This window comes from Tachysurus vachellii, chromosome 16 (genome assembly GCF_030014155.1).
Source record: "Tachysurus vachellii isolate PV-2020 chromosome 16, HZAU_Pvac_v1, whole genome shotgun sequence".
Classification (NCBI taxonomy): domain Eukaryota; kingdom Metazoa; phylum Chordata; class Actinopteri; order Siluriformes; family Bagridae; genus Tachysurus; species Tachysurus vachellii.
Window position 1 is genome coordinate 295,297 of NC_083475.1, and position 15,938 is coordinate 311,234.

The 15,938-nt window shown below is 40.4% G+C and overlaps 2 protein-coding genes across 2 annotated transcripts; both read left to right on the top strand.

The window, feature by feature from the left end:
* The first annotated feature begins 11,704 nt into the window (after positions 1-11,704).
* On the top strand, positions 11,705-13,310 carry LOC132858960 (histone H3-like). Its single transcript, XM_060889508.1, has 2 exons — positions 11,705-12,047; positions 12,939-13,310. Exons 1-2 carry the CDS (start codon positions 11,719-11,721, stop codon positions 13,255-13,257), a joined length of 648 nt encoding a protein of 215 aa, XP_060745491.1. The 5' UTR covers positions 11,705-11,718; the 3' UTR covers positions 13,258-13,310.
* A 285-nt stretch (positions 13,311-13,595) lies between these two features.
* LOC132858940 (histone H2B-like) lies at positions 13,596-14,152 on the top strand. Its single transcript, XM_060889492.1, has one exon. It carries the CDS (start codon positions 13,778-13,780, stop codon positions 14,150-14,152), a length of 375 nt encoding a protein of 124 aa, XP_060745475.1. The 5' UTR covers positions 13,596-13,777.
* Positions 14,153-15,938: the final 1,786 nt, after the last annotated feature.

Sequence of the window (15,938 nt, forward strand, 5' to 3'; positions counted from 1 at the left end):
CTTCTTGTTGATTTTGTTGATAGTAGTAGTAGAAGCAATATTCTAAAATGTGCAAAAGTAACAAGAAAAAAAAATAAAATTAAATAATAAATAATACTACTACTAATACTAAAAATAATAGTAACCTTCAACTATATGTAACCATTGTGATTTTTTTTTAATCACAATTCTGGAGATGTACAATGTCTACATGGTTTGACATGCTCTTTATCACTATTCTAATTATGTTTCATTTGAACTTGATTAAACCTATTCACTCAGTTCCTTTTCACTCGGTTTCTTTACACTGTATCACTAAAACTCTGGGTCCACCAAAAAGTTCCCCTTAGATGTGACAAATTCAGAAAATGAATGAAAATCCTTGGTCTTGGGTTTGACTAAAGATCATATTCAGAATATTTGAAAATATCCTAAAATGATTGTCACACACTATGTTTTTGCTTTCTTTGTTTGGCCACATCATTATCACAATTTTATACAGACATCCATTAAATCCAGCTCAGTATGAGCTTGGATATTATATTACCCTATGCACAATAGATTATCTGTATAGTTACACAAAATTATATCAGTGATGTCTTGTTGTGACTAATGTGAATAATGTGTTTTATTTTATTTAAGTTATTATTCCATATCTTCTGATGCTATACATGTGAACTGCACATTATTATTCACTGTTAATTTTACATTCTTGAATTGCTGATGTCTAGCTTAGTGTGTGTGTGTGAATGCTCAGGTTGTACTGGGTGTACCCTGCCTGTAGCCCGAGATGCTGGGATAGGCCTGTTCTCGCACAGTGTAGGGGAACCTGATGTATTGACTACCCATATTAAGTATACCATTCAAAACGACAGATATTATGGCATTGAAGGACGGCTGTGATATACCAGACCTATAGGGTGAGATGATATAATCCAATAGAATTATTTCATATACAAAAAGGTCTTAGACACAAAGTTGAGGATTACTTATAGTTTTATTTTATATAAATAATTTACCTGTCTGCTAATTCCCGCTGGAAACAGCCGGTTGCCAAGAACCCCAGAGTGGTGAGGACTTGGGCTGGGATGGCATGTTGCCCTCACTAATAATGGTCCCAATTCAGCACATAGATCTAAGAGCACAGCTTTAGGGAATCTAAATCGGCTTATTAACCAGTCATCATAATGGGCCAGGAAATCATCATGGTCCCTGAAAACTCGTTCTCTCCTTATTCTACCATTGGCGTAATCCTCCAACAGTGCCAGCAGTGCCATCATGAAGCATTACATACCCGGGTCACCGGAGGATTTATATGTTTCTAGCAATTAGACTGATCGTTAACACCTTGACAAAATCACAGAATTAATTTGTGGGCGAAAATTTAAGATGAAAATTTTATAGTGAACACATACTTCTTCATGACGGTTTTGTAATGAACACCGTAATAGTTAGGACCGATGATGAGTAGAGATTGTGCTTCATGACTGTATTTGCAGACTTTGACATTTTATGACATATGTACATTAAGGAAAATATTTCGTTTTTACACTGTGTTCTGCAGTTCTCTAATAAAAGGGTGTTTCATGCTATTCTGTATCACATGTAGTCGCACCATCTCCTCCTGCGCTCCCGTTGTGGACAATGTGACTGTAAGGCAGTGCTGATTATTCCTTCATTCATTCATCTTCTACCGCTTATCCGAACTACTTGGGTCACGGGGAGCCTGTGCCTATCCTCAGGCGTCATTGGGCATCAAGGCAGGATACGCACGTTTCCAGCCCCGTTTTGTGCGTACGCGCGCTTTATAAATGAGACCCCTGGTCTTTTTACCATCGGATAGCTATCTGATCACAAAAAACGCATGAAGTGACCAGGTGTAAAAAAACCCTAATATATAAGTCTTAAGTCCTGAACTTCATACCAGGTGACTATGGATCAGCAGAACAAACATGGGGATGTTAGGATAAGAATAAGGACAGAATAAGACTTTTATGACTAAATCACGTATTTTCGATTTTTATGAAAATGTTTTCTTACATTAGACTTTAAAACCAGCAAGAATGTTAAACTGAACATAGACAGCATTTAAAAATGTTATACATTAGAGTTATAGTGACTGTCAGTAAATTCATTATATTTGTTTATTGGTTATTGAATGTGATTTTTATTAAATATAATCAACACCAGACACTATGATGCTTTATGTTTATTTTAAGGAGGTGTAACCCGTGTGGCTCGCTTATGCCCGGCGTGATGTGCGGCCAGCAACACCGGGTATTAAAACTCGGTCTGCGTTGTGTTACGTTGTGTGATGCAAAGACAGACACGGGACAGCAGGCAACCGATTCACTGGATCCTTTTTTTACTGTCTGTTTAACAGAGACAAATAAGCAGCCTCAGATTGAGTGGCCCTTATAACACTCTATAAAACAAATGATGCACCTCCATTACCATGTGCTGGTCTCACATAAAAGACAGAAATATACCTCAAAGAATGTAAAATTGTGAAAATAATGCCAAGGATAGATAAAATAGTACTTTACACATAAATTTGGGTGAAAATACCAATATAAAAGTGTTACGAACTATGTTTGTGGGTTCGCTGTTTTGCTTGTTCTTGTTTTCTCTCTCTCTCTTTGCTCCACTATCTATCTTTTCAGATCCTACCATTGGACATCTCCTGTCAATCTTCATTATCCTGTGTGACATCACCCGTCGATCTACCAACCAACCAGAATCAGAATCAGGATTAGAATCAGAAACAGAGACAGAAACAGAAGGAGAAAGAAGATGTGTGCTAATTTGTTAGAGGGCTCTATTGTTGTTCATTCGGTTTTAGTATGTCAGACTGTTCATGTATCCCAATTTGTTAGTTACTTTGTGTATGTGACTTGAGGGTCACTTTGTGTGCGTGACTTGCGGGTCACTTTGTGTATGTGACTTGAGGGTCACTTTGTGTATGTGACTTGAGGGTCACTTTGTGTATGTGACTTGAGGGTCACTTTGTGTATGTGACTTGTTAGTCACTCGTTCGGCAACTGGATGCCTGTGTTCTTCGCTTTGTGGATATAACTTTGTTTATTTTGGGGAAAACTGGACAGGTGAGTACGTCACGTGACATACATTGTGCAACACGTAGGTAAGCTTTTCTGTATTAGACACACTAGGTTAGGAGCGCGTGCCACCCTCTGTATCTTTTGTTTTTTATAGGAAGTATAGGTTAGTTAGGGCGTCATCGACGCTGAAGATTTGTTTTTATTACTTTTCTTTGTAGTTCAGGTTAGAGGGTTATGTTCAAGCTAGCACAGTTTTGTTTTGCTAATTTCTTTGTTTTGGCACCGCTCATGGCTCTTTTCCCCTTTGTGTTTTTTGTTATCTTGTTTCTGTAGATATCATACATATTACCACTTTTGTCACCACCATTTGTATGATAATAGAGACAGGTTTTTCCCACTATTTGTTGTCCTTGTCGTTGATTGCCACATACACACCAGAAATCTAACTTTATAATCATTTCATATTGTTACATCCCAACCATACCCCTAAACATCGTTTGGGGTCGTAACAAATGGGGGCTCGTCCGGGATAGTTTTTCCCGTGTTCAATATTTTTGGTGTGTGTTGGCGTCATCAGCATAGTTGTGGGGAGCCTATAGGCTAGTTTGTAGGTTTGCGCTTTACCGCTAGGGGTACTGGCATTAGTGTTGTGTTGTTGTTGTTTTTTTTCTTGCTGTGTGCTGTGTGGGAATTAATAATCGAAACATGGCTTTGTTTGATTTACAGTCATTTATTAAAGCTCCCACCATAGAACAGCTAAATAAGTGCAGGAAGGATGACTTATTTGCAATTGCGGCACATTATGAAATCTCTGTTGCCAGACAAGCTCGTAAAGAAGAAGTTAAGCAGGTAATATTACAAGGTTTGACTGAGTTAAATGTTTTGCTCCTAACTGGGGATGCTGATGATGAGGAGGCTAATTGGGAGACGCAATCTCTTGATGCCGGGGGACAGACATTGTTAAGGGATGTGCAGAACATCGGGGAGGAACGCGCTATAGCTAAGGCCGAGGAGGAGTCTGACGCCAAGCCCGGCTTACCACTCTCTGAACCGTCCTCTCCCGTCTCAACTGGGTCTAGAGAAGGTGTGCGACTGAAGTCCCACCTACCCCCGTTACAATTAGAAGCCCAAGTTCGGCACGCTGAGTTTGAGATGCGATTAGAAATACGCAGGATGGAGCTAGAGGTCGAGAAACAAATAAAGTTACGACAGCTCGAGCTGGAAGCGATGAAGATTGCTGCCAGCTCAGCTACACAACAGACTCCCGCTCCAGATCCAAATGTTTCCCCGGTGGTCGGATTGTCCTCACCCACCTTTGATGTGAGCAAGCATATTGCTTTAGTACCTCACTTTAGGGAGACGGAGGTGGACTCTTATTTTAATGCGTTTGAGCGCATTGCGCTTTCCCTCCGTTGGCCAAAAGATGTTTGGTCTCTCTTGGTACAGTGTCGTCTGATGGGTAAAGCTCAGGAAATCTGCTCTACTCTATCCTTAGAAGACAGCTTAAAATATGACACACTGAAAGCTGCTATTCTACGCGCGTATGAGTTGGTGCCTGAAGCATACAGACAAAGATTTAGAAATCATAGGAAAATGTCTAATCGGACTTTTGTTGAGTTTGCTAGAGAGAAGAGTATTCTCTTTGACAAATGGTGTGTTGCTAGCAAAGCTGCTGATTTTAACTCATTGCGGGAATTAATTTTGCTGGAGGAATTTAAAAATTGTCTACCGGAGCGAATAGTCGTTTACCTGAACGAACAGAAGGAAAATTCCCTCTCTCAAGCTGCAGTGTCGGCAGATGAATTTGTGTTAAGTCACAAAACAGTATTTTCCTCTGCACGGTCTGAAAAGACCTCGTATACCCAGTCGCAGTCCCTACCTCCAAGACCTAATTCTCCGCGTTCTAAAGAGGAAAGGGAATGTTTTTATTGTCGCAAACCAGGACATCTGATCGCTGACTGTACTGTACTGAAAGGCAAGCAACAGCCGAAAAGTGTTGGTTTTCTGAACACTGTAGCTGATTCACGTAAGGCCGACACTGTGTGCGAAGTACCTGATCCTAGTTATAAGCCGTTTTTGCTGAAAGGGTTAATTTCATTAACTGGCAAACCTGAGGATCAAAAACAAATACAGATGCTTAGAGATACTGGTGCTGCACAGTCGCTTATTGTTGCAGAGGTGCTGCCGTTATCTGATGAGACATTTTGCGGTTCCAGTGTGTTAGTGCAAGGATTAGAAATGGAAATAAGTAATGTACCACTACATCGAATACATATCGAAAGTGACTTAGTTACTGGATTTGTGAGAGTCGGTGTACGGCAGTTACTTCCCATTAAAGGCGTTACCTTTATTTTGGGTAATGACCTGGCAGGGGGCAAAGTAATGCCTGTGTTAGAGGTTATAGATAAACCTGATGTGTCTGGTGGGAATGTCTAGCACATACCCTAATGTTTTCCCGACTTGCGTGATAACACGCGCGCAATCGCGGAAGGTGCGTGATGTGGTTACTCTGTCTGAGTCATTCATTGCCCCGATTTTCGCACCAGATATGCATTTAACAGACGTTAAAGATGAGAAACAACAGAGAGTAAAATCACCTGGCTCACATGCAACAGCTGATGTTTTGAAAATCCCGGTGACTCGAGAACAAATAATTGCTTTACAGAAAGAGGATCAAACTCTCGCTAAGTGTTTTGCCACTGTCAAATCTTTAGGAAAGGTTGTTGTTAAAGAACGAAATGCTGACTATGTTGTGGAAAATGACCTGTTGATGCGCAGATGGTGGCCGAAGGCAGCCTCGGATAAGGAGTGGGATGTTATATATCAGATTGTAGTTCCTACTCCTTATCGACAACATGTGTTGAGTTTAGCTCATGATCATGAGTTGTCTGGACATTTGGGTATCACTAGAACATATAACAGGATACTCAGACATTTCTTCTGGCCTGGACTAAAGTCAGATGTAGCTTACTTTTGTCGTTCCTGTCATACTTGTCAGTATGTGGGGAAACCAAATCAGGTGATTCCACCTGCTCCACTCTCGCCCATTCCCGCTATTGGAGAACCTTTTGAACATGTTATTGTGGACTGCGTCGGCCCATTGCCTAAAACGAAATCGGGAAACCAATTTTTGCTGACCATCATGTGCGTTTCTACCCGTTTCCCTGAAGCAGTTCCACTGCGCAAAATTACGGCACCTGCTGTAATTAGAGCTTTAATAAAATTTTTCTCTACGTTTGGCCTACCGAAAATTGTTCAAACCGATCAGGGTTCTAACTTTCTGTCCAATTTGTTCTCACAGGTGTTGAAATCCCTTAGCATTTCTCATAACGTTTCTAGCGCGTACCATCCTGAAAGCCAGGGCGCGCTAGAACGTTTTCACCAAACTCTCAAATCTATGCTGAGAAAGTATTGTTTCGATTCAGAAAAAGACTGGGATGAAGGGATTACGTTAATTTTGTTTGCCATTCGCGAGACTGTACAGGAAAGCCTCGGTTTCAGCCCAGCGGAACTCGTGTTTGGCCATACGGTGAGGGGGCCGTTAAAGGTCCTAAAGGAAAATATATTGGCCATTGAGACAAATCCTAAGACTAACATCTTAGACTATGTTTGCAAATTTCGAGAACGACTGCATGCTGCCTGTGCTCTTGCTAAGAAATCTCTCATTGCTGCGCAGAAAGGCATGAAAAGTTTCTTTGATGAGAAAGCTATGTCTCGCTCTTTTAAACCTGGTGACAAAGTTCTGGTTTTACTACCTGTCCCTGGTTCAGCTTTGTCGGCACGATTTGCTGGTCCCTATGAAGTAATAGAGAAAATCGGTGAAACCAATTATGTGATACGTACTCCTGACCGAAAACGCCAATCTCGTTTGTGTCATGTTAACATGTTAAAAGCATATCTTGACAGGAATACACAAGATTCGGTTACAGAAGATCTGGCAACACTTGTTGTGTCTCCAATAGCTGTGGTCTCTACCATAGAATCCTCCACGGAGGTAGATGGAGCTGACAAGGATGGCATTGTGTTGCGCAATGCCCCTCAACAATGCGCACGTTTGCAAAATTCTGTAATATTGAAAGATTTGCCGTCACATCTTATGCATCTAACAGAGGTACAAAGACTGGACATTGTAGAATTAATTCGAGCGTTTCCATCTCTCTTCGGTGACATTCCAACGCAAACAACAGTTTTACAGCATGATATTATTGTTGAAAATGCAACTCCCATTAAACAACACCCATATCGAATTAATGTAACAAAAAGGTGCGTCATGAAGAAAGAAGTGGAATACTTGCTAGAAAATGGTCTTGCTAGACCGAGTTGCAGTGCTTGGAGTTCCCCATGCTTGTTAGTACCTAAACCTGATGGAACATTTAGGTTTTGCACTGATTATCGGAAGGTAAATGCTGTTACTGTGCCTGATTGTTATCCACTGCCTCGCATGGAAGACTGTATAGATAATTTAGGTTCTGCTCGCTTTGTGAGCAAACTGGATTTATTAAAAGGATACTGGCAAGTTCCTCTTACCCCACGTGCATCCGAAATCTCTGCCTTTGTAACCCCTGATAACTTCCTACAGTACAACATAATGGCCTTTGGCCTTCGGAACGCACCTGCAACCTTTCAGAGGCTTGTTAATTTAGTCTTGGCAGATGTTCCAAATTGTAATGCATACTTGGACGATTTAGTAATTTACTCATCAGAATGGTCGGAGCACATGGTTCTCTTAAAAAAAGTGTTTGAACGTCTTCCAAAAGCCTCACTAACTCTAAATTTAGCCAAATGTGAATTTGGTCAAGCTACTGTAACATACCTCGGCAAAGAGGTGGGGCATGGTCAAGTGCGGCCTATCGAAGCGAAGGTCATAGCCATTACACAGTTTCCTGCTCCGATGACACGACGTGAGCTCCGTAGGTTCCTGGGCATGGCCGGCTATTACCGTAGTTTCTGTAAAAACTTTTCCACTGTAGCTTATCCACTGACTAGTTTGTTAAGTCCGCTACAACCCTTTGTCTGGTCAGATGAATGTCTAAACGCATTTGAAACGGTTAAGTCTCTATTGTGTAATGCACCTGTTCTTGCGGCACCTAATATCGCATTACCCTTTAAGTTAGAGGTTGATGCTAGTGCTGTCGGTGCAGGGGCCGTTCTCCTTCAGGAGGATGAACACGGTATTAATCATCCGGTGTGTTATTTCTCCCGTAAGTTCAACAAACATCAATATAATTATTCCACCATAGAAAAGGAGGCTTTGGCATTACTACTCGCATTACAATATTTTGAAGTTTACGTTGGTTCGTCATCTCTGCCTGTCACGGTGTTCACGGATCATAACCCATTAGTCTTTCTCTCTCGCATGTATAATCAGAATCAGCGTCTAATGCGCTGGTCACTGGTCATTCAAAATTACAACCTGGAAATTAAGCACAAGTCGGGTGCAGAGAATATTGTAGCTGATGCACTCTCCAGAGTCCAGTGTTGATATCGAGTCATATTTGTTACTGTAAACCAAACAGTCGTTTGGTCTTAAGGGGAGGGGTGTTACGAACTATGTTTGTGGGTTCGCTGTTTTGCTTGTTCTTGTTTTCTCTCTCTCTCTTTGCTCCACTATCTATCTTTTCAGATCCTACCATTGGACATCTCCTGTCAATCTTCATTATCCTGTGTGACATCACCCGTCGATCTACCAACCAACCAGAATCAGAATCAGGATTAGAATCAGAAACAGAGACAGAAACAGAAGGAGAAAGAAGATGTGTGCTATTTTGTTGGAGGGCTCTATTGTTGTTCATTCGGTTTTAGTATGTCAGACTGTTCACGTATCCCAATTTGTTAGTTACTTTGTGTATGTGACTTGAGGGTCACTTTGTGTGCGTGACTTGCGGGTCACTTTGTGTATGTGACTTGAGGGTCACTTTGTGTATGTGACTTGAGGGTCACTTTGTGTATGTGACTTGAGGGTCACTTTGTGTATGTGACTTGTTAGTCACTCGTTCGGCAACTGGATGCCTGTGTTCTTCGCTTTGTGGATATAACTTTGTTTATTTTGGGGAAAACTGGACAGGTGAGTACGTCACGTGACATACATTGTGCAACACGTAGGTAAGCTTTTCTGTATTAGACACACTAGGTTAGGAGCGCGTGCCACCCTCTGTATCTTTTGTTTTTTATAGGAAGTATAGGTTAGTTAGGGCGTCATCGACGCTGAAGATTTGTTTTTATTACTTTTCTTTGTAGTTCAGGTTAGAGGGTTATGTTCAAGCTAGCACAGTTTTGTTTTGCTAATTTCTTTGTTTTGGCACCGCTCATGGCTCTTTTCCCCTTTGTGTTTTTTGTTATCTTGTTTCTGTAGATATCATACATATTACCACTTTTGTCACCACCATTTGTATGATAATAGAGACAGGTTTTTCCCACTATTTGTTGTCCTTGTCGTTGATTGCCACATACACACCAGAAATCTAACTTTATAATCATTTCATATTGTTACATCCCAACCATACCCCTAAACATCGTTTGGGGTCGTAACAAAAAGATATAATTAAAATAAGGATTACATAAAATTAACAGGATGACAAAAGAAACCTACCTCTTCCATTAAATCACATTTCAAAAGGGAAGAGGAGGAGTTAGGACAGGAAATTAGGTCATACTGTGACCACACAACACTTAAATGAGAAGTGCACCTTTAGATCAGATCAGGTATCATAAAATGTACAAGAGAACAATTTTGTGTGAATTATAACATTATTTAGCCGTATACTTTGTATACCTGTTACAGAGGGAAAAAAACAACAACAAAAAGAAAATCTCCCCAAAGGACTTCACTATTATATGAAAAGACACAAAAGAAGCAGCGCTCCTGAGTAGAGGCCAGGTAAAGGACAAAAGATCAATCTGTTCCTTCCCCAGAATAATCACCATACTCTATTACATAGAATTTGTATTAGTATCATTTACTGAAAGTGGACAACTTATTACTACACAAAATTATATATAATGATGTCATATCTATTAATATAAGAGTTGAAAATCATGAAAATTTAGGAGAGGGAAAGCAGCTATTACTTATTACTTTAGCTTATTACTTTAATGATCCAAATGACAAGAAATTACAGACAGAACATGAGGACTCGAAACACAAAGGGACAGGGGAGCTAGACTCGCAAAAGGTAGGAGAACATGGACAGTGTAAAGAAATGAAAATAATTAAAAACAGAGCCTTGTGTAGTCTGTTTTTTTTTTTTTTTTTTGAGCTAAATAAATTAACAGCAAAGAAAAACTATCTGCATGCCCTAATCCAAACTAACTAAAAGTACAGTGGGTTGGCACCAGGACTCTTAGCTCTACATCAGGGTCATCTCTCTGCCCACTGGTGTTTTTCTCTCTTTTGTCCATTTATTTATATGACTGAACTGATAAACAGTGAACTTTGTCAATTCAGCTGCATTACAGACTTTAACATGAACTGTGAGTAAACATTTGAAGTGACGTTTCATATAAGAGCTCATTCTGAGCTGAGATCTAGTGATTTTTTTAATGTGAATGTTAGAAGGTGAAAATTTGAAATGAATTCTTGAAAAAAAATTCAATTCATTTTGAAGATTAATAAGGAATTTGTGAAAAGTGTAAAGTTTATTCCTTTAATGTTGTAAATTATTTTTTAACTACTTTCATGTAATTGATCACTCAATCAAATGTAATAATTAATTAAATGGGGGGAAAAAACAAATATTGTTTAATTTCTACACCATATTATAATATGGTTGGGAGAGAGAGAGAGAGAGATTGCGCCAGGCCAGAGTGTGGAAGACCAGATCATGACAAAGGTACAAGCACAAACAAGGGAACACAACAACAACAAATCTAAACAAACAAACAGAAACAAAGACACACGCAAATGGACACCCACAACTCGCACTGTCTGTCTGTCTCTAGTATACATGTGCTTTACGCAGCACAAACGGAGCTCCGTTACAATTATTACACACAACACTCAGTCGATACAAATACATCAGTGTCATTCACAAGGTTCTCCCGCAACTCGGTAAACACGACTTACAAGCCCCGTCCCTCTTTTTGTCTAGTTTTTACACGCCACATCGCCCTAAATGCGCTGCAAGCCGGAGCGAGCCCCAGACGCGCCGTACACTTTTGTGCTCGCTGCACGACATTGTCCTTTTTCCCGAGACCCGACGTGAGCTCGTAGCGAGCACCAAAGTCCCTGCTCAACAAACCTGTTGCTGAACGCTCGGGATCTTGTCTGCAGCGTCGTATTTTCGCTATGAAACGCCGTGAGAAAACACACTTGTCACTGTGTCTCGGAAGCGCAGTCGTTCAGCCACGGCCGGGTTGAGTCTACAACGTTCTCATGCTTACTTTTAAGCCCAGCCCCCCGGTCAAGAGGGGGAAGGTTCCTGTGTTACACAGCGTACAGCGGTACACTCGTTTATTCTACGAGAGCGCCAGTAAAATAGGGGCGGGCGGTTTGGGTATCAAACTGTGTCCGTCACAGAGAACCGTCCAATAGTCATCAGGTGACGTAACGTGTTCTATCCAATGGCAGACGTCTGCTTTCAATCCGCCCAATGAGAACAGGGCGGCTTTAGGGCTTAAAAAGACAGCGTTCGCCAGCGCTGCTTATTGTGTTTTTTCTCCGTGAAGTTCACAGCTCGACGCTATGGCCAGAACCAAGCAGACCGCCCGCAAGTCCACTGGTGGCAAAGCGCCCAGGAAGCAGCTCGCCACTAAGGCTGCTCGCAAGAGCGCCCCGGCTACCGGCGGCGTGAAGAAGCCTCACCGTTACAGGCCCGGCACCGTGGCTCTGAGGGAGATCCGCCGTTATCAGAAGTCTACTGAGCTGCTTATCCGCAAGCTGCCCTTCCAGCGCCTGGTGAGAGAAATCGCTCAGGATTTCAAGACCGACTTGCGTTTCCAGAGCTCGGCCGTCATGGCCTTGCAGGAGGCTAGCGAGGCGTACCTGGTCGGTCTGTTCGAGGACACCAACCTGTGCGCCATTCACGCCAAGAGAGTGACCATCATGCCTAAGGACATTCAGCTGGCCCGCCGTATTCGCGGAGAGCGCGCTTAGACCTCAATTCTGTCTAACGTACACAAAGGCTCTTTTAAGAGCCACCACATTCTCTCGGATAAATGAGCCCTTTTTCATATCTGTCTGTGTGTACTCAGTTTGTTGTATAAAGCTCACTTTGTGTTTGTGTGTATAATATCAAAATATATAATCACATGTATGTAAATTTGAATCTGCTTAACAGAAATGATTTACAGAGTGTTTGTGTTAGGAATATTGTGTTCAGGGATAAGAAGAGTAATTGAAAATAAATAAATACACATTTACTTGTATAGTGATTTTAGCAATAGATGTTGTCTCAAAACAGCTTTACAGAACATGAACACAACGTAGTTATATAGAGATTAATATAAAACAAAAACAAAAAAAAGTTAATATTAGACTTCTATTTAAATGTGTTTGTATTTATTCCTAATGAGCAAGCCTGAGGTGACTGAAGTGACTGGTGAGGAAAAACACCCTTATGGAGAAACCTTGAGAGGAACCAGACTTTAGGGAGAACCTCATCCTCATGTGGGTGACACTGGACGTTGTGATTATAAATATACAGTCTGACAATGTTGTATTGATGATGAGGATGTTGTCCTCCAAGACCACATGTAGTCATCATCTCCTCTTAGTATATCTGAATATTTAATGAAGCAGAGTCCAACTGGAGCTGGTAAAATAAGATTATTGCCTTACTGAATAAAGAAACGGAAGGCTGATTTATTATTATTATTATTATTATTATTATTATTATTATTTAATCAGATAAGGTACGGCGTTTTTTAATTTCCTGAAAAGTAATGTTTTTCACTTCGATAGAGCAGCATCATGTCTGGTAGAGGTAAAGGCGGTAAGGGACTCGGCAAAGGGGGCGCAAAGCGTCATCGTAAGGTCCTTCGCGATAACATCCAGGGAATCACCAAGCCGGCTATTCGCCGTCTGGCTCGCCGTGGCGGTGTTAAGCGTATTTCCGGTTTGATTTACGAAGAGACTCGCGGTGTGCTCAAAGTCTTCTTGGAGAACGTCATCCGCGACGCCGTCACCTACACCGAGCACGCCAAAAGAAAGACCGTCACCGCCATGGATGTGGTGTACGCCCTGAAACGCCAGGGACGCACTCTGTACGGCTTCGGCGGATAAACGTTCAACACCGAACCACGTCAATACAACGGCTCTTTTAAGAGCCACCCAAATATCCACGGAGAGATTTTCCTTCTTTACTGCGAGTGTGTGTTTGTGGGTGGGGACGCAAATGACGTCAAAAGCCGTATAAAGTAATATCCTATGTATTTATATAATCGATATTATAATTTAATTGATTTATATACAGCTCTATCATTTTATTTTCTATTTTGTGTGTGTGTGTGAAACGCGTGTAAAGTTTGGTGGAAGAAACAGGATTTTTTCCCCCTTTTCTTTTGTCATAAAGCACAAAGTTGAGTGTAAAACGGCGGAAGGGGAACAAAGCACAGAGGGGACAGTGGGGAGGAGTAAGTGTGTAGGAGGAGCGGGAGGAGGCGCTCCGCATCAGGAGCTTTGGGATTATGACCAATAACACACGTTTGTTCTCTTGTGCCTAATTACAATGTCAGACTGTAAATAGACCAGCCGCTAGGTGGGTGTTACTCATTCTCTCGCAGTTCACTCGAGCAGCAACAGCATGCCTGAACCAGCTAAGACCGCGCCCAAGAAGGGATCCAAGAAAGCCGTGACCAAGACGGCAGCTAAAGGCGGCAAGAAGCGCAGAAAGACCAGGAAGGAGAGTTACGCCATCTACGTGTACAAAGTCCTGAAGCAGGTGCACCCTGATACCGGTATCTCCTCTAAGGCCATGGGCATCATGAACTCGTTCGTCAACGACATTTTTGAGCGCATCGCCGGTGAGTCTTCTCGTCTGGCTCACTACAACAAGCGCTCCACCATCACCTCTAGGGAGATCCAGACTGCCGTGCGTCTGTTGCTTCCCGGAGAGTTGGCCAAGCACGCCGTGTCTGAGGGCACAAAGGCCGTCACCAAGTACACCAGCTCAAAGTAAAGCGCCTTACCGCCGTCTTTATCAACACAAAGGCTCTTTTAAGAGCCACCCACTTTTTCATATAACGTGCAAATCTCCTTTCTGCGTGTGAGTGAGCCACACACAAAAAAACAAAACGAAGTATAACCACTTTCTGTATTTTAATTTGTAATTACAATCACTAGCTGTCGGTTTTGCGCTTTTTTTTTTTTTTCCAAAATTTTATTGAAAGACTTCAAATAACTTTAAAATTCTCATTCACCTCATGTTTTACAATCATACATTTGAATACAAAAATATTAGTTGCATCAGTTACAAAATAACAAATTTGGTCATATCTGTTTTAACATTTTAGACAAATTTACACATTTACAAGCATCTATCAGCAAAACATTTTTAATAAAGTCCAAGGTACTTTGTTTTTTTGATTGTCGGTTCATGTTCTTTTGTGTTTTTAGCTCAATTTGTTTGTACACTACCGCAGCAGGAATATGGCACTGGTTACTAATCATTTTACATCTGGTTTTCCAAATTTTAGAATTGACAATACAGTTAGCCAGTAAAGTTCCATCACATTTTTGTTAGCTTACTGTATATTATTACAATATATTACAATACGTTAGTGTTTTTTATTCACATTTATATTTATTTTTTTTTTACTTTATGCCATATTTCTGCTAATTGTGTACAATTAAAAAAAAAAATAAAAAAATAACTTTTTTATAATTTATTACCCAGCTCAGTAGCACCTTTGTATAGAAATGTTTGTGTTGCAACTTCTCTGTTTCTCCATATAAAACCTACACACTTTCTGACAATAAAATGATAAAATAGAGAAAGACAATAATTTAGCTAATACAAATGTTTAAATTAACTGAATTCTTGATTCATAATTAGCTATTTCCAGTTTTCATTTTCAGTTTTTATTTAATATTATTTCTCTCCCCAGTTGTGTTCAGCACATTTACTGTTTGTAATTGTTAAGCCTAATACTTTCACCTCTTCTTTGCTTTGGGTGTCTAAGGGTGGAACAACACTATTGCTCATCCATAACGCTTCTGTTTGGGTTTGATTCAGATTAGCTCCAGATATTTCTTTATATTTCTTGAAATGTCCCATTATCACCTTTAATTCAAAGTGAATATTAATTGAAATTGTTATATCATCAGCATAAACTGTAACCTTAACCTTTCTTCCTGCCGTTGTTTTTACACCTTGTATTCTTTCACGTTTGATTTTGTGTAATTGGTCTAATTGCAGTAGTATTAGTGGTGGTAGTAGTAAATAAATAAAAAAATGAACTAATAAATTAATACAACTACTGCTACGAATAATAATAATAATAATAATAATAATAATAATAATTACTACAAATTATTTCTAAGGTGTGAGTAACCTGCACTTCCTAAACGTGGCCACACGATGGCGGTCAACATCTATATCCACAATGCTTGTATTATTTGTGTATTATTTAGCTTATTAATTATTTAATCTATGTGCTAGTATTCTACACTACATCAGCGTCACTTCCTCGGTGTGGTCTTCTAGAGACGTGTAAAGTTCAGCACATACGGCACTATATGAGTCAGAAACAACCAGAGACTCTAAAGAACTTATCAGAGGTCTAAAGCTCTCAGATTCTGCACTTTATGAAATTTTTGTATAGTTTTTGTACAGCCTGTCACTGACTCTGTATTATGTCTGTGTTATGTTTCTAAAAAAACAGTGATAGACACATGCAAGATGTTTCTAAAAAACCACATCAACTTTTATCAGTTAACCACAGACATAAAATATATATATATAT

Bases quoted from the DNA above. Each gene is read 5' to 3' on its own strand.
- LOC132858960 (XM_060889508.1), top strand. From the start codon at position 11,719: ATGGCCAGAACCAAGCAGACCGCCCGCAAGTCCACTGGTGGCAAAGCG. The intron at 12,048-12,938 runs GTGCGCCATTCA...ACTTCGATAGAG, and splicing joins CTGTTCGAGGACACCAACCT to CAGCATCATGTCTGGTAGAG.
- LOC132858940 (XM_060889492.1), top strand. From the start codon at position 13,778: ATGCCTGAACCAGCTAAGACCGCGCCCAAGAAGGGATCCAAGAAAGCC.